General features: G+C 50.6%; 1 protein-coding gene and 1 long non-coding RNA gene across 6 annotated transcripts in view; one reads left to right on the forward strand and one right to left on the reverse strand.

The window, feature by feature from the left end:
* Shroom3 (shroom family member 3) overlaps window positions 1-21,413 on the forward strand; it is a 259,365-nt gene extending 237,952 nt beyond the window's left edge. For all 5 annotated transcript variants that reach the window (XM_040747430.1, XM_021226036.2, XM_040747431.1 and 2 more), the window contains 7 exons: window positions 1,185-4,329; window positions 8,288-8,361; window positions 10,531-11,379; window positions 12,498-12,989; window positions 15,673-15,817; window positions 18,837-19,109; window positions 20,488-21,413. In XM_040747430.1, the coding sequence (XP_040603364.1) occupies window positions 1,185-4,329; window positions 8,288-8,361; window positions 10,531-11,379; window positions 12,498-12,989; window positions 15,673-15,817; window positions 18,837-19,109; window positions 20,488-20,856 (5,347 nt within the window). In that variant the 3' untranslated portion in view covers window positions 20,857-21,413. The remainder of the gene's footprint in view (window positions 1-1,184; window positions 4,330-8,287; window positions 8,362-10,530; window positions 11,380-12,497; window positions 12,990-15,672; window positions 15,818-18,836; window positions 19,110-20,487) is intronic.
* On the reverse strand, window positions 15,094-18,905 carry LOC121140881. Its single transcript, XR_005877831.1, has 2 exons — window positions 18,807-18,905; window positions 15,094-18,638 (listed from the first exon to the last, which is right to left on the reverse strand). It is a non-coding gene; the product is annotated as an uncharacterized LOC121140881 (long non-coding RNA).
* Window positions 21,414-22,425: the final 1,012 nt, after the last annotated feature.

The raw sequence follows: 22,425 nt of genomic DNA on the forward strand, positions 1-22,425 counted from the left end.
AGGCGTGTGCCATCACTGCCCAAACGCCTAAATATATTTCATAGCAAATTTTTATTTGATGTATGTAGGTGTTTTGTCTGCATGTACATCTGTGTACCTCATACATATATAGTGGCTGCCAAGGCCAGAAGACGGAGTCGGATCTCTTGGGATTGGAGACAGTTGTGAGCCATCATGTGTGTGCTAAGAATCAAACCCAGCCAGTGCTATTAACTTCTGAGCCATCTCTCCAGCCCTTTATAGTCAAATATTAGAACAGTTTTAAAATCATAGCAAAATTGGATGGAAGCTACAAAGATTTCCCAAATTCCCTGGTCCCCACACATGCATGTTAGACTCTCTGCTTATCTAACAAAAACAAAAATTTTTGAGGCAGCTCTCTGGGGTACAAAGGGCCAATACTGAGACTTCTCCTCCTCAGCCCAGAGGAGCTTAGGAATACAAAGGTCCTGCGCTCCTGAATGCACACTGAGTATGGCTTTGGTGTTGGACTCACAGCCTCAAGGACTTCCTGTGGCTACAACTCCTTCCCAGCTTCCCTTTCTCCCTTGCCCTCTCTTCTCATTGACCTTTTCTGGCTCTAATGTCTCCTCCTGTATTTCTCCTTTCAGCTTTGTGTTTAGCTTCTCCCCACAAACAAATTGTCCCTCCCAGTGTTGAGACTCAGGAAGGTTGCCAGGGCCTAGCTTTGACTCCTTAAAAAGGAAAGAAATTAACTAAAATAATATGCATGTCTCCCCAAGTCCCCCAGCCCTTCGCATGCCTGTTTGCTTACTAAGCTTTTCTCGATCTCCCCCACAAGGATCTACAATAGGCAGAAAATGTTCTCCTCTGTCATTCTTCCTTCTCTTCAGTTTTCCCCACTCACCTCCTTCATTTCTGGGCATGTGCAAAATGTCACTTACAATGCAGGGAGTCACGCAGGCGTGCTGCTTGTGCCTAAGGCCACCCCTTTCTCCTAGTAAGCCTGAGTGATTAATTAGAGGCTCATCAGGCTACATATGGCATTGGGCAGTTGATCTTAGTGACAACACAGGGATGACAGCAAGCCCCAAATAAGGCCCTTTTGACCCACCCTCCCGAAAACGGAACATCTTGCATAAGAGCGAATTTATAAGCTGAGCCCTGTGTCTGTGAGCCCACTAACCTCCTCAGCCGACTGACTTCTCTGTCTCCTGTTCTAGCTCTTCTACAAGTGACCTCTCCAACTATGACCATGCCTATCTGAGGCGGAGCCCTGACCAGTGCAGCTCCCAGGGGAGCATGGAAAGCCTGGAGCCTAGCGGCGGATACCCATCCTGTCATCTCCTTTCTCCAGCCAAGTCCATGAGCAGCATCGACCAGCTCGGCCACCTCCATAATAAAAGAGACTCGGCGTATAGCTCCTTCTCCACAAGCTCCAGCATCCTAGAGTACCCACCCCCTGGTGGCTCTGGTCAAGAACGCTCGGGTTCCACGGACATGATTTCTGCTCGAGGCGGCCTCCTAGAAGGGATGAGGCAAGCAGACATTCGCTATGTCAAGACAGTCTACGATACCCGGAGGGGAGTATCGTCAGAGTATGAAGTGAACCCTACAGCCTTGCTTCTTCAAGGTAGGGATGCCCACGCGTCAGCAGGTATTCATGGCTGCACCAAATGGCACAGTGTTCCTCGGGGCAAGGTAGCACCATCCCCACCTTGGAGCCGGCAGTGCCCCAGGTCCTCGGATACTGCCACTGACAACCTGCCTCCTAAAGTGGGTGCGCCCACGCCCCCCACTCGGAGCGACAGCTATGCAGCCTTCCGGCATCGCGAGCGCCCCAGTTCCTGGTCCAGCCTTGACCAGAAGAGGTTCTGCCGACCTCCGACGGCTTCCTCAGGCTCCTTGAAGACCCCGCTCATGGAGGAACAGCTGCATACCGTCCCAGAGAGGAGTCCGGAGAACAGCCCCCCAGTGAAACCTAAGCATAGTTTGACCCAGAAGATGCAGCCCGGCCAACCCCTACTGCCCACTGGCATCTATCCGGTACCCTCTCCAGAGCCGCACTTTGCCCAGGTGCCTCAGCCTTCTGTGAGTAGTAACGGTACGGTCTACCCTGCGCTGGTCAGAGAGAGCGGGCACACAGCTGCTCAGGGAGCTCGCAACAAGATGGCTACCTTCGATGAGAATGGGAACCAAAACGAAGCTAACAGGCCCGGGTTTGCCTTCTGTCAGCCCCAAGAGCACGCCTCGGTGACCCCAGGGGAGAGGAACCCAGAACCCACGGCCAAGTATGTCCCCTACAAAGTCCACTTTTCTTCAGTGCCCGAAGATGAAGATCCCTCCCTGAAGAGACACATCACACCCCTCCAAGGCAACAGCCCATATCCCAGCGAGAGAAAGAACACCCATGGCAGCAGACCGTGCTCTAATCACCACAGCCCCTCATCTGGTCAGGAAGATCACAACGCCAACCTCAGGCAGAAACTGGAGAGGGAAGGCCTAGGCCAGAGCCAGTCAGGCAACTTTGGCAGGACCAAGTCGGCCTTCTCATCTCTCCAGAACATTCCAGAGAGTCTAAGAAGGCAAAGCAGCAGCATGGAGCTCGGAGGAGAGGCGTCCCAGGAGGGTTACCCAGGTGGCAGGCCCGCCTGTGCCCTCAACGCCAACGCGGAAGAGCCCGGCAGGAGAGCCGGGCCCGTGTCCCATCCGAGGCCGGAGGGGAAAATGAGCGCGGCCGCGGACTCTCTGCTCGGGGCCGACTCAAGGTCTGAAGAGCCCCCGGGCCCCCCACTCCAGCAGCCGTCGGGTGTGAGCCAGAGACGGCTGAGCTCCAGCAGCAGCACGGCTGCCCCGCAGTACCGGAAGCCCCACTGCTCGGTGCTGGAGAAGGTCTCCAAGATCGAAGAGCGAGAGCAAGGGCGCCACAGGCTCCCGAGCGTGGGCAGCTCCGCCTACGGCCTCAACTACAGGCCCAACAGGACCGGCTCGACCTCGGGTCCCAACGGTGGCGGCGACTTCGAGGATCCAAAGGCCGGCACCCATGTCTCCGAGTCCACGGAGCAGCTGCGCCCCGGGGAGCCCAGCTTCAAAAACCGGGAGTCCGGGCCGGAAGAGCCTTGGTGCTGGCAGCCGTGCGGCCAGCCGCTGAGGAGGGCCGGGGACGGCCGGGCACCCCCGAGGCCCGATGCCCGCCTGTTGCGCAGCCAGAGCACCTTCCAGCTCTTCAGCGAGGCGGAGAGAGAAGCGTCGTGGTCGTCGGAGGACAGGCCCAGCACCCCGGAGTCGCCCCTGCTGGACGCGCCCTTCAGCCGCGCCTACAGGAACAGCATCAAGGACGCCCAGTCCCGCGTCCTGGGCGCCACCTCGTTTCGGCGCCGCGACCTGGAGCCGGGCACCCCGGCGACCTCGAGGCCCTGGCGCCCGCGACCGGCTTCCGCGCACGTGGGGATGCGGAGCCCCGAGGCCGCGGCACCCTCACCCTCCTCCTCCTCCCCGCACACCCCACGCGAGCGGCACAGCGTGACCCCGGCCGACGTCGTGGCCGCCGCCGCGGGGACCCCGGCCGCCCCCCAGGCCGCCCCCCGCCGAGGTGCCCGCCGGCGCCTCACGGCCGAGCAGAAGAAGCGCTCCTACTCGGAGCCCGAGAAGATGAACGAGGTGGGGGTCTCGGAGGAGGCCGAGCCCGCGGCCTGCGGCCCACCGAGGCCGGCCCCGCCGCGCTTCTCCGGGGAGAGCACCGTGGCCGACCGGCGCCGCCTCTTCGAGCGCGACGGCAAGGCCTGCTCCAGCCTCAGCCTGTCGGGGCCCGAGCTGAAGCAGTTCCAGCAGAGCGCCCTGGCCGACTATATCCAGCGCAAGACCGGCAAGCGGCCGGCCTCCGCCTCCGCCGCCCCCGCCTGCCCTCCGGAGCCCGGGCTGCGCGAGCGCGCCCAGAGCGTCTACCTCCAGGCCGGCCCCACTGCAGGCCCCGACGGCCCTGGCCTGGCCTCCGCCTGCAGCCTAAGCTCGCTGCAGGAGCCCGATGCGCCCCGCAGGGAGCACCCCCACCCGTCTGCGGCAGCCTCGGATGCCCCGCAGGCGCCCCGAGATCGCAGCAGCTCCTTTGCCAGCGGGCGCCTCGTCGGGGAGCGACGACGCTGGGACCCTCAGCCCCCCAGGCAGCTGCCCAGCGGAGCCAGCTGCGGGCCCAGGGCCACCCAGAGACCGGACAGGACCCCTGGTGGCCGGCCGCCTTCCTGGAGCATGGTGACCGCCAAGGCCGGGAAGTCCAAGTCAGCCGAGGACCTGCTGGAGCGCTCTGACACCCTGGCCGTCCCTGTGCATGTGAGGTCCAGGTCGTCTCCCACCGCAGACAAGAAAGGCCAGGTAGGTGCAGCCAAGCCAGCTGGCCTAGGGCTGCCTTGGGCTGGCCCTCCGACTCTTGGCGGCGCTAGCGGGGCGCTCCGAGCATCTCTCCTTTGTTCCGTTTTTTTCTTTTAAATGTAGGATATGGCTGGGGTTTTTTTCTGCAGTTTTCTCGAGCTGCCGTGTGTGTGTGTGTGTGTGTGTGTGTGTGTGTGTGTGTGTGTGTGTGTGTGTGTGTGTGTGTGTGTGTAGTTTTTTAGGTGTGTAGGTTGTTTTATGGTTGTTTGTGGTCCCGACAGTTGAACATTGCATGCCAAGGAAGAACTGTAACCACGCCACCCAGCCTCTTCTACTGTTTTCTTTTGAGATAGGGTCTCACTAAGGTGTCTAGGCTGGCCTTGAACTTTTCAGCCCATCTGTCTCAGAATTCCAAGTAGTTGAAACCAACCTTTGCCACCAGGTCTGGCTCTTGATATTTTATGTAGGTCTGTGCTTGTGGGGGAGACTTTAGGAAATATCCCATCTCCCAGTGTATTGAAACACGTGTGCACACACATACATACCCACTCACACACATCCTTGTGAGAGAAAATGCTGTCCCATTTAAAAGCCTACAGAGGCCATTCAAAGCCTGTAGTATGTCTTTCTCCCCAAAAGGTTATTAAAATCCGCGGGTGGGCACAAGGGTTTTCAGCTAATTTTACAGCAGTTTGTTCTCCCCCAATATTGTAAAGATGATGTGATTTAAAAAAAAAAAAACAACACCCAGGTGTCATAGCACACACCCTTATTATCAGCACTCTGGAGGCAGGCACATCTCTGTGATTTCAAGGCCAGCCTGGTCTACATAGTGAGTTCTAGGACAGCCAGAGCTATGTAGTGTAGACAGACCCTGTCTCAAAAAACAAAACAAAGATAGGAAAGCATAGACAAGAAATAATAAGTCTTCTCCTGTTTAAATGTCATTATTCTGTCTTGGGGAATTGGTTGGATGACTAAATGCTTTGTGTCATCTCCCCCACCCCCCAATATTTCATAAGCAGGTCACTTGGGAAATAGATGCCAAGTGAGCTTTTAGTTTGTTCTGGAGAAGCGGTAAGGTTTCTTCAAATCCCAGCTAAGTACTTTGTGTTATTTGTGGGACTGTTTTTAGAAGATAACTGAGCACAGAACAGTATTTAGGTGTCCTTGTAATAACTGCCATTGAACCGGGGACTAGGAAGCCAAGGGGGACAGTCAGGGTGAGACCTGCCTTGTGCTCCTCGCCAGCACTCACATTCTTGAGCTGCTTCCCAGCCCAGCAGCTAGTCCCGGCCTGACTAGAGATGCTGCTGGACAGCCTCCTGGGTGCTCCTCATCTTTAGCCTTTTGTGGTTAAAACAAAGCAAGGGGCCTGAGGGCAGAGCTTGGCGATAGAAAGCTAGCAAGGCCCTGGGTTTGGTCTCTGATACTGAAAGGGGCGGTGGGAATGGACAAAATTATTCTTACTGCATAAGTACTTGGGTCAAGGTGAATTATGAATTTTAGAACTATACATTCAAGTTTTTACAAAGTTTAAAGAACTCTCTTATTATCAAGATTGTGTAAAGATTTGGTTAATGAAGAATTTTTCTTCTAGCTTCAGTGAACTCAAGCAAGGTAGGTAACTTTGAACTGAGTTAAAACCAAAATTCTGTAGAATTCATTTCTGGCACTGCCTGAGTTTATGACACCAATTGTTCTTACTAATCGGATTCTGGTAGTGCAAGATTTTATAAGCTTTAGTGTGTGTGTGTGTGTTCATGACACCCGCAGAACATGATTGGCTCTTAGTAATCAGATGCTGATAGTGTAAGATTTTATAAGTTTTGGTGTCGGTGGGGGTGACTGTGTCTGTGTGTGTGTTGTCTGTGTGTCTGTCTGTGTACACACTGGATATTGAACAACTCTACGAACATCTGACAGTCCTTCTCAAAATTCTGTCAGTCCGGTACATTTTGTCTCCAAAACAAATCATCATGAAAATCAATTTCCCTGGGTATAGTGGTTGATAATTTGGAGGTCTGAAATGATAACTGCAAATAGCCTGAGAGTTTTACTCCAAAGCTTGACAAGACGAGGCCTCTCCCTCACCCCCTTGGTATTCTCTCCGAAACACACAGCACCCATTGCTTTTTTCCTTGTATTCTTCTTCATTTGAAGAGTACAGTTGCAGAACAAATGGCTGTTAAGGATGGTGCCAGGAACTCAGATGGGTCCTAGGCCACTCAGTTTAACTGTTGGCAAAAACTGGCCTACTGGTATCAACGGGGGAGGGTGGTGGGGCATGTGGTGGAGTGAAGATTTAAAGGACTGTAGGGTTCCTGAAAACAGGGCTCTGTCCTGCAGTCATAGTTGGTGCATGGAATTCATCTTCAAGTGTTCAAACCTGATCGCACCCATCAGCTGCATTTACCCATTGAAATTCCACAGAAGATCTTGGGCTTTGCAGCAGTCCTGGCTTGAATCCTAGTTCCTCTGTTTGTTTAACTGTAGGCAGTGTTTGTGAGCTGCACTCACATGACTAGTTGTGTATGTACACATGTACTTACGCATGCGTGTATACATGCAGGTTTCAGTGGAAATGTCAAGTAGATAATATTCCATGCAAGATACTCAGCAAAGTGTCTGGCGCACTATAATATATCCTAATAAGGGAATTGTGTGATTAGTAATGTCTGGCATTCATTCCCTTCATCTGCCTTTGATCACCTTTGACTTTTGGGGACCAACAGTGGAGAGGAAATAGAATACTGAAAATTGAACCTAGGTCCTCATGCATGCTAGGCAGTTACTCTACCAGTAAACTATAACTCCATCCAACCTCTGTTTTGTTTACACGTGTATATGTTTGCAGGACGTGTGTGTGTGTGTGTGTGTGTGTGTGTGTGTGTGTGTGTGTGTGTGTAGAGGCCCAAAGCTAACATTTGAGAATCTTTTTTTCTCCCCCTGGGTTAGTGGTAGTGAGACAGGTCTCTCAGTTGAACCCAGAGCTCACGAGTATAACTTATCTAGCTAGCAGACTTGCTCTGGGACCCCTGTCTCAAGTGCTAGAATTGCAGGCAGGCCACTAAGACCACCAGCTGTTATGTGAGCTCTAGGGACCCGAGTCCAGCTCCCACTAAGCACTTTGTCCACTTGTTATCTCCCCAGCCAGCAACATTTGAGTCTTCGTTGACTATAAGTTCTTCTACCCAGTCAAAAACATGGAGAAGGAAGTTATCCCATTAGACGAGTAAATAGTGAGTAGGTTACTAAAACTAGGCTCAGATTGTATATGCATGCTCCTTTCCTACCTGTGTCGTGTTACTGTAAGTAATGGAGAACTGATTACATTATCATCCATAGCAAGTGTCTTCTTCTTCATGATCAGATCACCTGGGATAGATTTTACACCAGCAGTGTTGCAGTATTATTAACCCTTTCAAGATACCGATATCTGCTCATAGTAAAAAAACAAACAAAAATTACCCTGAAAAGCCACTGATAGCACATAACAGGGAGACTTGGGAGAGTTTACTGTCTCCTGATTACAAATTAGATTCCTATTCAGAACACTTGAAAGCTTGCAAAACGGTAATTTTTCTTGTTGTCTTCCCTATTTCCCATCTCCACCAGTTGCCATTTCAAAAGTTTGACCCATTGAATTCATGTGGGTATCACCATACTTGAGTATTGCAGTGATTGTGAACTCCAGAGTAATCCTTGGACGTGTCTTCCTTGACAAACGTTCTTGTGAGGGCAGATGCCTGCAGAGACTGCGGGAGTTCTCATGCTGACCCACTCTGGCCTTGGGCCCTCTCCTCACCAGTGCCTTCCAGCAGTCTTCCTGGAGCTTTGGGGACGAAGCAGGGATGTCTGAGTGCTGCCGTGGCCTGACCACAGGAGGTCACCAGTACCGCAGGCGCCTTCCCTTTCCTTCCTGCACCCTGCTTCAGTGTTGCCTTTCTTGTACTTCCAGGATGTGCTCCTGAAGGAAGACAGTTGCTTTGCTTTTGTGAAGGACCCGTGTTGTTTGGCTGGCACCGGATCTAGGTATGTATGCATATGTGGCAATAGAAAAAACAACCACAAAACACAAATGTTGACAAGGGTGAGGAATCAGAACCTGTACACTGGGCATATAAACTGGTGGCAGCATAGCGAACAGCATGGAGGTTCCTGAAAGCGTTAATGACTGCACCAGCGTATGACCCACCAACAGCAGGCCCAAGTCTGTATCCCAAAGGATTGAGTCTGAGAAAGCCTTGCATGTGAAGTTCATAGCAGCGCTGTTTACCATTGGCAGTAGTCAGAAAGTCAGGGACTCAAGTCCCCATCAGGGAATGACCACATAAATAGAACATGGTGAACACAACGGAATATTGTTCAGCCTTAAAAAGAGAAGAAATCCTATCAAATATGGACTGTGATTATATTAGCGAACTAAGATGTTTTGCTTTTACCCTAAAATTATTCCTGAGAAACAGAAAAACAATCACCATGAAGAAGTTCAACCAAGTGAAGCATTGAGCTTTAATCCTGCTTCCAAAGGGATTTAATGTTAGTGTGGTGAGAGAAACCAAACATAAACTAAAAACACTAAGTAGTAGGCTGGCTCCTTACCGGCTGTTGTATTGTTTTGTGTCTATAATGTATGTCTAGAGGCTTTTAAAGGGGACATCGTGAACGCAGAATAGTACAGCACCCAGTAAGGGGCCAGTCTACTGTTTAGATGCTTGCCACACTAACATTAAACCTCCTTGAAGGCAGGCGAGGAGGATGCTAAGTATTATTGTTGTTTGTTTGGTTGCTTTTGTTTGTTTTGAGAAAGATTCTCACTCTGTAGTCTAGGAATTTGCTATCTAGTCCAAAAAGCTTGCCTGGAACATTGAGTTCTGCCTCAGCCTCTGTAGTGCTAGGGTTATAGGTGTGCATACCATACCTAGCTAAGACATTAAATTTAAAACAGTTCCTATCCTCGGATCTGGAGAGTTGCTGGGCAGAGGAAACAGTATTCTTTCGTCAGACATACATGCACCAACAGGATACCTTCTGCCAGGTGCCAGGGATGCCGAAATGCATGACTAGAAGGGGAAACCTTTCCCATTAGCCTTGCCTCTGAATCCACAGAGGGGTGCAGAAGAGCCGTGAGCGTAGCAGGGTCCCTAGTGAAGAAACTGACTAGTGAAGGAGGCCATGATGGGAAGGGAGAGCAGCTGCATCTGAGAGGAGAAACTGAGAGACTCTTTACTCAGCCATCTGTGTCTAATAAAAGTGAAGGCTGCGAGTCCCTGTGGCCTGCTGCTGTATGTATTCTGCGGTGTCCTTGCCTGACACTGTAATGGTTTGTGGTAACCTGCTGCTGGAATGTACGTGAGAGTCACAGCTTCCTCTGGGGCCTCAGATGGGTGAAATGAAAGGTGTCATTTGCTCTCCAGGTTCCCTTCTACCGCCAGCCGGGGAGCTGCAGACACAGAATTCACAAATGACAGGATTTGCTAGAGATTGTCTTTTTAATCTACACATTAACTATTGCATCACAGGTCTAGGCTAGCAGTGCTCCAGACTCTTTCTCCTCTCTTCTACCCCGTACTCTCCCCTCCCTGTCTCCTCTGTCCCCTTCTGTGTGTGTGTGTCAGGAGTTGTTGGTTGTTTGGTTTCCTTGGTGACTACAGGCTCTTAAGGCACCCTGTTGGCCCTTGCTCATTGTCAGTCTCCTGCAGAGGCAGCTGAATTGGCTGCTTCAGCGATTCACTCTCCTTTTTGTCTATTTATTCACTTTTGCCTCAGGGAATGAGGACACTGGGAGACTCAGGGAACAGAGATGCTATAATCAAACCTTCAGACTCAGCAGCCACACAAGTGTTCCCCAGCAGACCCTCCCTTGGGGTGGTTCAGGGCGACAGTGAGGTATCAGGCTTTCTCCCAGAGCCTGGAGCAGCTCCCCCAAGTGATCCCAAGAGGAGCTGAAGACGTGTGTTCCTTGTTTTCCTTCGCGTCCCACAGCCTGTCCTCAGAAGCGTCTAACGTGTGTGCTGGCAGGAGGCTGGGCGTGAGGGAGGGTTACAGAAGAGTGGTCGCATCGACACTGCCTGCAGGCCTGCAGGGCACTGCCTGTCTACTTTGTTTAACTTGTCCCAGGGAGAGTGTTTGGCTTCTCTGGAGTGAGGGTCCTCATCTGTGTCTGGTAGAGCTCTGACCGTCCTGTCTGCCCTGTTCCAGGTCTACCAGTTGCTCAGACAGAGGCCAGAAAGAGCCAGCATCGCCCCTTCACCATCCTATCCCTTGCCGGAATGGCTCAAGTTCTACTCTTGGTTCCTCAGCTCCTATGGAATGTTCTGGAGCCCCAGACCATCTGAAGCAACTTAGAACACCTTGCCCTAGGCCACTTTCGTCAGAAATGCAAGGCCACTTTCCAGATGCCAAAGCTGCCTCCATGGCCTCACTCAGCTCCCCTCTGCCCTCTCCAGTCCCCTCCAGTTACCGGTCACAGCTTACCATGGATCATCAGACTGAACGGAGTGGGCAGACAGGGCTGCAGCCTCTTCCGGCTTCCACCCCTGCAGTGACCCAGCCTCCCAGCCCAGAACGCCATGAATTCAACAGCCCAGAGCATGGGCTACAAGAGGGCATGTGGAGGAGGGCATCACTGCCGCAGAGACCCCCTCCGCCCTGGGTGAAGTGGGCCCATGCAGTCAGAGAGGACAGCCTTTCAGAGGACACCTCAGCACCTGAGTCTGCAAACCTGAAGCACTATAAAAACCAGAGTCTGCCAAGTTCATGCAGCACTTCAGACCCAGACACTCCAGGAAGGATCTCTCTCCGAATATCCGAGTCAGCCCTGCAGGCTTCCCCGCTACCACGGGGGGATTATGACGATGAAGTGTTTGTGAAGGACTTGCACCCCAAGGTTACTTCAAGCCCCACATTCGAGGCTCTTCCCCCACCTCCGTATCCTCCGCCGAGCCAGGAAACCCTAGTGAATAGCCCCGATGACTTCCCACCACCTCCTCCCCAAGCCACGCACGAGGCACCGCTAGATAGTGAGGCATACAAGGAACCCGGCAGCAGGTGAGTGAGCAGCCGCAGCCAGGGCAAGCCTCTGGCTGAGGGCAAGGGGTCAGCCTTCACTCAGGTGTTCGCAGTCAGGGTTCCCAGGGCATCCTTGTGTTGCTCACAGGGAGTCCTGAGATAAAGAATCTTCATGCTGTTCAACTCATGAAGCTGCTACCACCGTTCATTTGTTTGCCTTGAGGGGCTAGCTCTTATTGTATGCTGAGAAGTGAGAACTTGAAAGAGCCAAAACCTTCTCCTTTGCCTGAATTTCGGATCGGTCAAAGAAATAAGAAATAGGATCCAGAAATGCTGTTTTATTGCTGGCAGAACAGACAGTGGAGAAGACAGCTTCTGTCTAGCTGTAAGGGTCTCCTGATACTAAACCCAAATTAGGTTTCCTGTCTATGGGCACTCCGTGTCCACAGAGATAAAGGACAACTAGCATCAGTGGCATTTAGGGGAAGTGGTGGAAGCCAGGCTAAGTAGGAACAAGCATTTCCCAACAGTCTCTGAGACTGGTGATTGCTCATAGCAGAATTCTCTTTGGGGCTTAGTTAGTAAGGCCACTTGCCACAAGCCAGGACCCTCACAGTGAAAGGAGAACTTTGTCCTGACTTTCACGTACATATTGTGACACACATGCTCCCCCAAATAAATACATGTTAAAAAAAAAAAAGCCACTCTGTGGAGCCAAGCGTTTGATCCCAGCACTGAGGAGGCAGAGGCATGTGGATCTCTGAGAGTTCCGGAACAGCCTGGCCTATGTATAGAGGCCCTGTCTGAAAAACAAACATAAACAAAAATATGTGGGGTAGCATCTTCTAAATGCCACAAAGGTCACTCACCACCACTATTTTCTGTTCATCCATAACTTCTAGAAAGTTCTGGAGCCCAATAACCGCATTTGCCAAAACTAAATTGCTAGTGAATGTGTCTTGGGCCCAGCCCTGGGCTCAGGAGAAGGCCCTTTAGGGGTCTGTGCTCTGGGAGCACACAACAACTGTGCCCCCTCACACCGCTCCTGACTTGGGGAGCTGTAGCCCTGAGGAGAATTTCTCCCTCACGTTTTCTATGTCCTCACCTTCAGCTTTTTGTTGACTCTTCTCTTAACCACACTCTTCTTTCCCTGGCAGTTCCTGCCAATTTCCCAAGGTGACAGTCACAAGGGACGGGCATGTGCCTGGTGCAGTCCATTCCGAAAGTAGTCACATATTGACTCCCGAAGCACCCCAGACTTCAGCCCCAGACTCAGAAGCTGAGTGCAGCACACCTTCTGATGGGAATGCTCAGCCGCAGCTCGCCAGTTCTCTTGGCAAGCAGGCCTCTCCCAGCCAGACCCAAAGCCTCACCCATGAGCCTGCTGGTAGAACTCAGGATCTAGGAAAGAAAATCCATGACGAGCCCCAGAAGACCTCGGAAGATATCCGAACAGAGGCTCTTGCCAAGGAAATTGTCCACCAAGACAAATCTCTGGCAGACATTTTGGACCCGGACTCCAGAAGGAAGACAACGATGGACCTGATGGAGGGTCTGTTCCCCAGAGATGCTAACGTGCTTAAGGAAAGTGGGGCAAAGAGGAAAGCCTTAGAAGAAACCGTCAGGCAGACCGGGTGTGAAGCCAAGAGGTAAGTCCCCTGCAGTGCCCCCCAGAGACCCTTACAACTCAACTCCCGGTGGGGTCCTGGCATTTTGGAGTGCGTAAGTGGTGTATTCCTACCACCAGAGATCATTGAGCAGACGTGAGCTTAGGGGAGTGACTCTGAGGACAGATGCCCAGCAGCAAAAATGAGAGCAGTAGGAGTCATTAACACCCACTGTTCATTTTCCACCTTTATGTAAGCGTTGCCTCTGAGGACTGGCAGCCACCTCCAACACACGCAGGTGTATCAATGCCTTCGTCCACCAGGGCCCCAGAATGAGTGAGTGGAAGGAAGCCATTGGATTTGAACTTCCTGACTTCCTTCTCTTAGCACTTATACAGTGTTCCTAAATCAGCAAGCACATGATTGCCAGCCAGGGACCTCCTAGGCTCAGGACTAAGAAGGGAGCAAGAAGATGTGGGCCTGTCTGAGGCCTCCACAAGAGCATGGACAAGTCTCCATGAGAAAGAAAAGGGCCTACCCAGGTGGTATCAGTGCACACCTTTCATCCCAGCACTTGCAAGGCAGGGGCAGGCGGATCTCTGAGTTCAAGGCCAGCCTGATCTATAAAGCAAGTGCCAGGACAGCCAGGACTACACAGAGAAACCCTGTCTTGAAAAATCAAGAAAGAAAGGGGGGTGTAGAGAAATACATGTATGCAGGACATTCACTTTGAGGCATTAAGGTGAGCATTTGCTCAATTCCTGAGAATTGAGGTCTTGGTGGGAATGCCCCCCCTGGGTGTGCTGGGCCCCTTAGCCTCTGCTTTGGAGGATCCCAAGCCTCTGCTGGGCTTGGAACACTGTTCCAAAACCCAGCCACAGCAGGAGAACTGTGAGCAGTTGTGTTTTCCATTGTGTGGATTTCTTGAGTTACTCTAAGATTTTCTTACATACTTGATTTCGTTAAAGACTGTTGGGAACAAATGGGTTTTATTTCCGGTTTGATTTTCAGTGAAAACTATGCATATTGACAGACTGGGGCTCCGCAGTGGATAGCTTCCAAATGAAATACAGTCTTGCAGTTTAGAAACTTCCTGCTGACTCTCTGAATTAGTAGCAGGACACTGTTTCACTGGATGGGAGGGAGAAAAGAGCTATGTGTGTGGTATTAGCGATCTGTGGGCTATGCTCTCAGAGCTCTTCTAACTCGAGCCACTGCGGTCACCCCATCTGTGTCTTCAGTTTCAGATTTGGGGAGCTGAAGGTACCGTAGGTGCGGTCACTTCTCCAGAGTCACACTGAATACCTGCGATGTGCAGGGCGCCACAAGGGCCCAAGGGTGGGTCTGCCCTGAAGCTCACTGTGGTGTATGTAAATAAATGATCATGCTGCTACCTGGCTACTTGCTGCACAAAGACCAAAGTAATTTCAAAGTGTATCCTTGGAAAAAAGATGGTCCTGCTGCCCTGAGCCATCTTGCTGAAATCCCCAGAAAGACACATGCGCCACCTTCTGGTGAAGGCAAGCAAAGTCCCCTCGTGGCAAGACTCAGATTAGAATCCTGAGGGGGCCTGTGGGACAGGACACCAGAGGTACCCTGAGAAAAGTTGCATCACGTCTCTAAAGGCTTTGTCCGATTTCCTAATCAGTTGGTTTACATGTAGATACGCCAATTAGACGATTAGAGGAAATGGGTAAAATGTTGGTTCTTTTTCTTTCTTGGTTTTTCAAGACAGAGTTTCTCTGTATTGTTTTGGAGGCTGTCCTGGAACTCGCTCTGTAGACCAGGCTGGCCTCAAACTCACAGAGATCCACCTGCCTCTGTCTCCCGAGTGCTGGGATTAAAGAAAGGCGTGTGCCACCAATGCCCGGCCAAAATGTTGGGTCTTTATTGAGTAAAATCACATGATTGAAGAGTTCAAATTTCCCTCCAAGAGAACCTAACTTAATTCATGAGTAATTTATTCATCAGGTGGTATCTGGACTCTCCACTGAGCTCAGGTTGTAGTGGTAGAAGACTTACTGATAGGCATGAGGACCTAGATTCCATCCCTAACTCCTCAAAAAAAAATTATGAAAAAACTCAATTATGGTAAGAACAAATGCACGAAATGCCATGTTTCTCAGTTCCTAGGTTTTTTTTTTTCTATTTAAATTTATTTTGAAATGCAATAGCCTTGGCTGGTTTCAAAATCTTGATGCTCCTGCCTCCACCTCTCAAGCACTGAGATTACAGACAGGCACCGCCATACCTGGCTGATGACCAGGTTCTGTATTAGTTCATTGTTACCAAACCATCAAGCTCCAGACTTCACAGGCGTGTGGTGTGGTATGGTGTGAGGCTTGCTGAAGATGGAAATGTATTCAAGCATCAGCAAGATTACAGAGGAGCAGGAGGACAGGACTGACGGGTACTCTGGGCTTGTGCAGCCCCTTGGATGTGCTTTCACACCTGTCCTCCTGTGAAATGAGGTCAGAACCCACCACAAGAGAACAGAAGCCAATGACTTGGAGCCCAGTTCCCACTCTCATCTCCAGCGCTGCGCTTGGAAGTTTTCCACCCTGGCTTTATCTGATTCTAGGGGCCCAGCACATAATAATTACTCGCCAGTAAATAATTTGCTCATTTGTCACCATTTCTGGGAAAGACTTAAGTGGAAGTTTTTGCGCATTTCTGAAGGACCGAACGCAGAAATGCTGTCCTGACGTTGTGCCGTGTGTTTCAGGAGCGATGACAAGGAAGCGGCGGGCATGCTGGTCAACTGCCCTGCCTACTACAGTGTGTCTGCAGCCAAGGCAGAGCTGCTGAACAAGATCAAAGGCATGCCGGAGGAGGAGCCAGAGGAGGAGGAGGACGTCAACGAGAAAAAGGTAGGGTGGGACACTGGTTCTGTTCCCCAGTGCCAGCCTCTAAGGCAGGGAAAACCTGTCCCATCTGATGGCACTTGAGAGCTCTCTGAGGTCTTCTGTGAGTGGACGGGCCAGGTAAGTCGCTGTCATTCTCATTGTGTAAGTGATGAAAGCTTCAAGAGGGTGGGCTATTTATTAAAGGTCTCACAGCTGAGGTTCCTGGCTGGGTCGTGCCAGGGATTGTGACCCTGTTCCTGGCCACTGTTCTCAGCTACTGGTTGTAGTTTATTCAAGAGGAAAACTAGAGGCTCTCACACCTTTGCTTAGGGAAAGAGCAGCTGCCCAGACTTTGAGGAGAGGTAACCCTGACCTTTTTACATCCCCACCCCCAGCTCTTTGCAGTACCTCAGAGACCTTTAAAGTACAGGATTGAAGTGTAATTGTTAGCATTTGGTACTCCCACAGATATTGTAAATGTCAGACATTTTTAAAAATGACCCTGCTGTTGTCACAGCCTCCCCACATACCATGGAGATGTGGGCAGACTGTGTCTGCAGGGCAGAACGCCGCTCCACATTGCCTGCAGCCCTCCACAGATCCCGGGCGCGCCTTCTGCAAAAGGAGCGATCATGCAGTGCGTGCTGTAGCACTGTTGGCGCCAGGAGGGACTTGCATATGTCATCCTACTTACTGTACAGAGCATGCCCCAGGCCCACTCCAGCATTGTGAGTTCAGGACTGTGTGCTACAATATCCATTACAACACATTTCCCCCAACCAAAGGGTTCTCATTCAGATCTCTGCTGACTGGGCCCTGTGCTTTGCTCTACCACTGAGAGGAGCCTATATATGCCATCCCATGTATTGTGACATCTTCAACTGAGTGTTTTCCTTTGTCCTGAGCACAGATACCTCTGCATTACAGTAGGGATGTACACAGCACTTTCCTCATCTTCATTTTTAAAAGATTTTATTATGTGTATAGGTGTTTTGCCTGTATATATGTTATGTATATATGTGTGGCTACCACTACATGCCTGGTCCTGGGAAGGACAGAAGAGTATCAAATCCTCTGGGACTCCCTGTGTGCTAGCAGTGGGACTCGGATCCTCTGTGAGAGCAACAACTGCTCTTAGCCATCTCTCCAGCTCCTCATTTTGTTTGAGCTACTTTTTCATTACTTCATAGAATTAAGTCACCCTCTCAGGAAGTAAATCACCACTGTTTAGTTAGTTATGTGTGGGCTTCCCTTGTCTGCAATATACAAAATTCCACCGATGCTTTATTGGCACAATTAGTAGTGAAATGAATGACAGCAGCATTGAAAACCATTGTGCTCGATTGCCCTTGAAGTTGGCCGTTGCTGATGGGTCCTGAGAGGCGGCTGTGGCACCTCTGCTCCCTGCCTTCCGTTTCTGTTCACTTCGCTTCTGGAGTTCCAGGTTCCCCTCCGGCCTTGCTTCCTCATCCTGAGGAAGATTCCTTCTCAACAGATGTACACTGGTGTAGTTTCCACCTGTGTCTCCAGGACATTGTCACTGCTGAAGGCTGTTTTCGCTGCATACAGAATTCTGGGCTGACCATTCTCTAGTCTTCCCTCGTGTAGACGTGTTGTTGCATTCTTCGTTACTGCTGAGAAGTAATGTCCGGCTGTAAATGTGACCTCCTCCATCGTGGCGGCTTGCCTCCCTTCACCACGTGGCTGTGGTGCCTTGCTGTGATGGTGTGTGTACTGAGCTTCAAGTCTATGGATAGGTGCCTGTCACCACAATTAGGGTCTTTTCAGCCACTGTTTCTTTCAATATTTTTATGCATTAATTTTAGTTAGTTTATGCATAATTAATATTGTCTTATGCACCCAGCAAACAGGAAGTGTCTGGTCTGTCTGGTTTCCAGTGTGTTCACACACACTTTATTTCATCTGAGCTTCATTACATCCCTGTGAGGTATTTGAAGGTGGTCATTGAGGTCTGCACCCTGAGTGTAAGCCTGGCGCTGCCACTTACCGTGTGGGCTCGGGTATGCCCCGTACCCTCCGTTCACCTCGATGTGCTTACCAGTGACATTGGGACGATGGCAGTACCAGTTGTTGGGTTGTTGAAGCAGTGGTTGAGTCATAAGACATGGTTGTACCTGGCACAGAGCTTGAGCACAGTGATGTAGACAGGATGGCAGCCTTAGGCGGGCGGTGTGGGTAGCCTGGTGGCACACACAGGTGCCTGCCTGGCAGTGATCGTGTCAGAGCCAGCTTCTGACTCAGTCTGTGTTCATCGGGGGACGGGGGTGGAGAGGCCCAGCAGGATGTTTCGTGTGCAGACGGTGAGATGGAAGGAGGTTTCGAACTATTTAGAAAAAGAATCCATAGAAATAGCATCTCACACAGCCTGAGTTAACAGTTTGCAGATGAGAAGCAGTGGGTAAATGTCAGACGTTTACAAATTAAGTAGCTCCCACAGGACACTGGTGTGTTAGTTACAATCTCTCCTTGCCCTTAGACACATATGCATCGTGTGTCATGGCATGCAGGTGGCGGTTAGAGCAGCTTTGTGGGTCACTCTGTCGAGTTTCCATGGGCTCCGGGGTCTCAGACACTAACCCTGCACGGCAAGCCCCTTAACCTCAGCTCTCAGACCGTGGGCAAGTCCCTTCATTCCTGCTTGGTGGCTTCTCTGTAAGAGAGGATGTTTGCCTTCTAGCTCGTGGTTTTGCACTCACTAAGAACACGCCACGAGAGGACTTTGAATGAGAATGTAACAAGCCAGTGGGAAGGGCAGAGCGGCAGGCACGTGACACAGTGGGGAAACGTGATGAGGCAAGGTGTGATCAGGTGTTGTCAGGTGATGCTGAATGACAAAGAACAGCAGTTGTAGACGGATGTTCAGGGAAAGGCCAGGGGAAAGTTCTGATGTTGTCATTAGTCCTCGTAGAGCAGAGGCACTTTTATCTGAGCCCTAGAGGCAGGATGGGCTAGGGGGTGTCAGTCTACCTTACATCGATGGCTGCTGACTTACCTTTGCTATGTGGCTCTCGTGTTGTTCCAGGCTGAGCTCATCGGAAGCCTTACCCACAAGCTCGAGACCCTCCAGGAAGCCAAGGGGAGCCTGCTCATGGACATCCAGCTAAACAATGCGCTGGGAGAGGAGGTGGAGGCCCTGATCAGTGAGCTCTGCAAACCCAATGAGTTTGACAAGTACAAGATGTTCATAGGGGACTTGGACAAGGTGGTCAACCTGCTGCTCTCACTCTCTGGACGCCTAGCCCGAGTGGAGAATGTCCTGAGTGGCCTAGGTGAAGATGCAAGTAAAGAAGAAAGGGTACGTGGCCATAGAGGGGAGACGTTAGACACAATCCTGTCCCTCAGATGACAGTCACTGTGGAGCTGAGCGAGCATCTCCTGTACAAGAGGGCGTGCTGACAGCTAGGGAACTAGATGCACAGGGTCCATGTGTTTCCCCTCAAGAGGTTAAGATGACGTTAGATGTTTGAGAGAGGATAGACATGATGCTAGACAGATGGCTGAGAGAGAGAGACCACGGGGCTATTGGGATGAGGGGCAGGCTGTGCTCCACAGAATCTGCGTGAAGGGCTGGGCCAGGCCGTGGGCGGGTACACTACCCGGAAGGACAGTGCTGTTGTGACAGACACTGGGATTCATGCTTCATATGGAGTGCCCTGAATCCATACCATGCTGCAGCGGTTAACCTCTGTGAGAAACTAAGTATCAGTAGAAAAGAGAGAAGTGACCCAGTAAACCCCCAAATCCAGCATATTCATATGTCATGGCGTAGGAAGGAATGTCCATAAACTTCAGAATCCCTAGGTTTTTATCTGAGACACAGGTGGGAAGTATATGGCTTGTTTAATTCACTGTCTCCAGACTGTATTGAGTCTTTTTTCTGATAGGGGTAAATTCTATAAATATCTCCATTTTCACAGTTCTCTCCCCTTTTGTTTTTTTGAGACAGGGTTTCACTGTGTCGTGTAGCCCAAAATTCAACTTTTAACTTTATACTGTTTCCTAGGCATCGTTATAGAAATCTTACATGCTAGCTGGATGTGGTATTTGTTGATGGTGCATACCTTTACTCTCTTGGAGAGGCTGAAGTAGGCAGATTGCTGAGTTCAAGGCCAGCCAGGGCTACATACCCTGTCTCAAAAAGGTCTAACAAGCTAGTTTGGGGCCCTTTAATAACCCTAAATAAGGCATTTGGATTCCACTTTGCGTATTCTCCGTCACTTTAGTCTGAAAAACTATTAAATTAAAAAATACTTACTTGGGCATTTATGGTGTGTCAGCGTGTTTGGTGCAGGCATGTGGAGCATCTCTAGAAAGTCAGTCAGCTCTGAAGAGACAAGGCTGCTTACACAGGTGTGAGTCAACAGCCTTGGCAGACAGACTCCAACTCCTGACTCGAGGCCCAAGCAGCAGCCTGGGTTGGTGAGCTGATTCCAGAGAACCTGAGAGTCAACTCTTTAAGTGTAGACCTAACAGGGATAGTTGTTACCACAGCACTCAACCCCAGAGTGTTCACATAGGACAATAAACTTGAGCCCTGTCCTTACAGCCTGATCCACTAAGGCACTGGTGGGTACGGAAGGGGTCTGCAGTCCTGGAAGAGGCTGCATGCAGGGGCCTGGCCCATCTGCTTCCCCGTGTTCTTGGCTGACTTCCCTGTCGCTTTACCCTGGCAGAGTTCTCTGAATGAGAAGAGGAAGATTCTGGCTGGACAGCATGAAGATGCCCGGGAGCTCAAGGAGAACTTGGACCGGAGGGAGCGCGCGGTGCTGGCCATCCTGGCCAATTACCTGTCGGCCGAGCAGCTCCAGGATTACCAGCACTTTGTGAAAATGAAGTCCACACTCCTCATCGAGCAGCGGAAGCTGGATGACAAGATCAAACTGGGCCAGGAGCAGGTCAAGTGTCTCCTGGAGTCACTTCCCTCGGACTTCAGGCCCAAGACAGGGACCATCTCCCTGCCCCCAGCCCTCACCGGCCATGCGACTCCTGTGGGAGGCTCTGTATTCAGGGGCGCTTTCCCAACATTGACCTCTCCACTTTAACCTCTCCCGAAAGACCCATCCAAAAGATGCCACGCTCAACACTATTTAATCTAAGATGCTTCACTGCGACTGCAATTTGAACTGTGGGTTACTGGGGGCTTCTGGGGTAGAAGGAAGAGACTGCATGGGGAAGAAGCCGTCTCCGTCCTCCCTTGCCTTTCACGGTTGGTCTCCTGAGCTTGCATGTGGCTGGGCCTTTCACTATCCGCTCTGCAGCAGAAGGCGCGTTCATGACACCGACCCGATGGGAGGGGTTGACTCAGGTGTTCACCGGCTGAAGCAGCAGAGACCAGTGTGTGCCACCCTCAGGAATGTTTCCACAGTGGCCTCCTGTCATCAGTGTGCAAGGACCAGTCTGCAACACAAAGCCTTAAAGACACACGTTAAGAAAACTGTAAAACCTTGAACATGTTTGTTATTTATATTTTTGAAAAAGATCATTATGTTTGTGTGCTAACCACTTATTTGATTGTTTTGTGGTGGATGTAGACAATTACATGTGAGCTTTGTATTTTGTGAAAACCTTAATGAAGAATTCCAAAGATAGTCAAATTGAATATGGAGATTTTCGTGGGTTTTTTCTTCTGCTCTTGTCTGATTTTTTTAAACTATTTGCTTGTGTGTATAAACATGCTTGTGTGTATGTGCTGTGTGGGTGGATGTGAGTGCCACAGCATCCGTGTTGAAGTTAAACAACTTTTTGTGGGTTCTAAGCATCGGACTTGGGTCATCAGGCTTGTGTAACAAGTACTTTTTAGTCCTCTCCAGCCTTTGATGTTTACAGAGACCAGTGGCCACTCTACACTTGTGTTAACTGGGTGAGAGGCCCCAGTTTCCATGATGCTCAGGTCTTAGCACATTTCTCCTACCAAACACTTTCCCCGGGGATGACGGCTCTGTGCAGCCCAGTGATGGCTCCTCGAGCCACTAGATCATCTTCACCAGTTTATTAGAAGCCAGCCCAGAGTCAAAGCCAGTTCAAAAGTGAATCTATGCTTCCGTCCCATGCAGGCTGTGGGCTAATGGCACTACCTCAGTGAGCTACGTAATCAGGATGTTTTAATATTTTTTAAGTTGGTTTTCCTTAATGTCAAACCTGATTTCTACTGTCATATTTCAGTGAGAGCATGTGAGTGGTTCTATGGCCCAGGTCTATTAACCTGAAGGATGACTTCAATGAGAAAATATATAAGGGGTTATGGGCCAGGAGCAAGGCTCTGCACTGAAGGAAAGCGCCCCAGTTTAAGCGGGTGACAACACCATAAACTGTGTTTTTGCTTGTTGCTAATGTAGAGGCCACCAAGAGGTTTCTTGAAAAGCAGTCAACCAAAGCTATTGCTTTGTTCTGTGGGGCTTGTGTACTGTGCTCGTGCACTGAGCCAGGGAGGCCAGCGTTTTCCCAGGGTTGGGTTCAAATGCTTCTCTCTTCATTCACAGGGGCCATTATGACCCAAGAAGTCAGAGGTTATTTTGAAGTGAATAGTATGTCCAACTGACACATTTCATCACATGCATACCACTCAGAAACCTAAAAGCTGTGCCTGTAGGTAATCATCTTCCACAGCAAAT

This window comes from Mesocricetus auratus, unplaced genomic scaffold, assembly GCF_017639785.1.
Source record: "Mesocricetus auratus isolate SY011 unplaced genomic scaffold, BCM_Maur_2.0 Super-Scaffold_100006, whole genome shotgun sequence".
NCBI classification, from domain to species: Eukaryota; Metazoa; Chordata; class Mammalia; order Rodentia; family Cricetidae; genus Mesocricetus; species Mesocricetus auratus.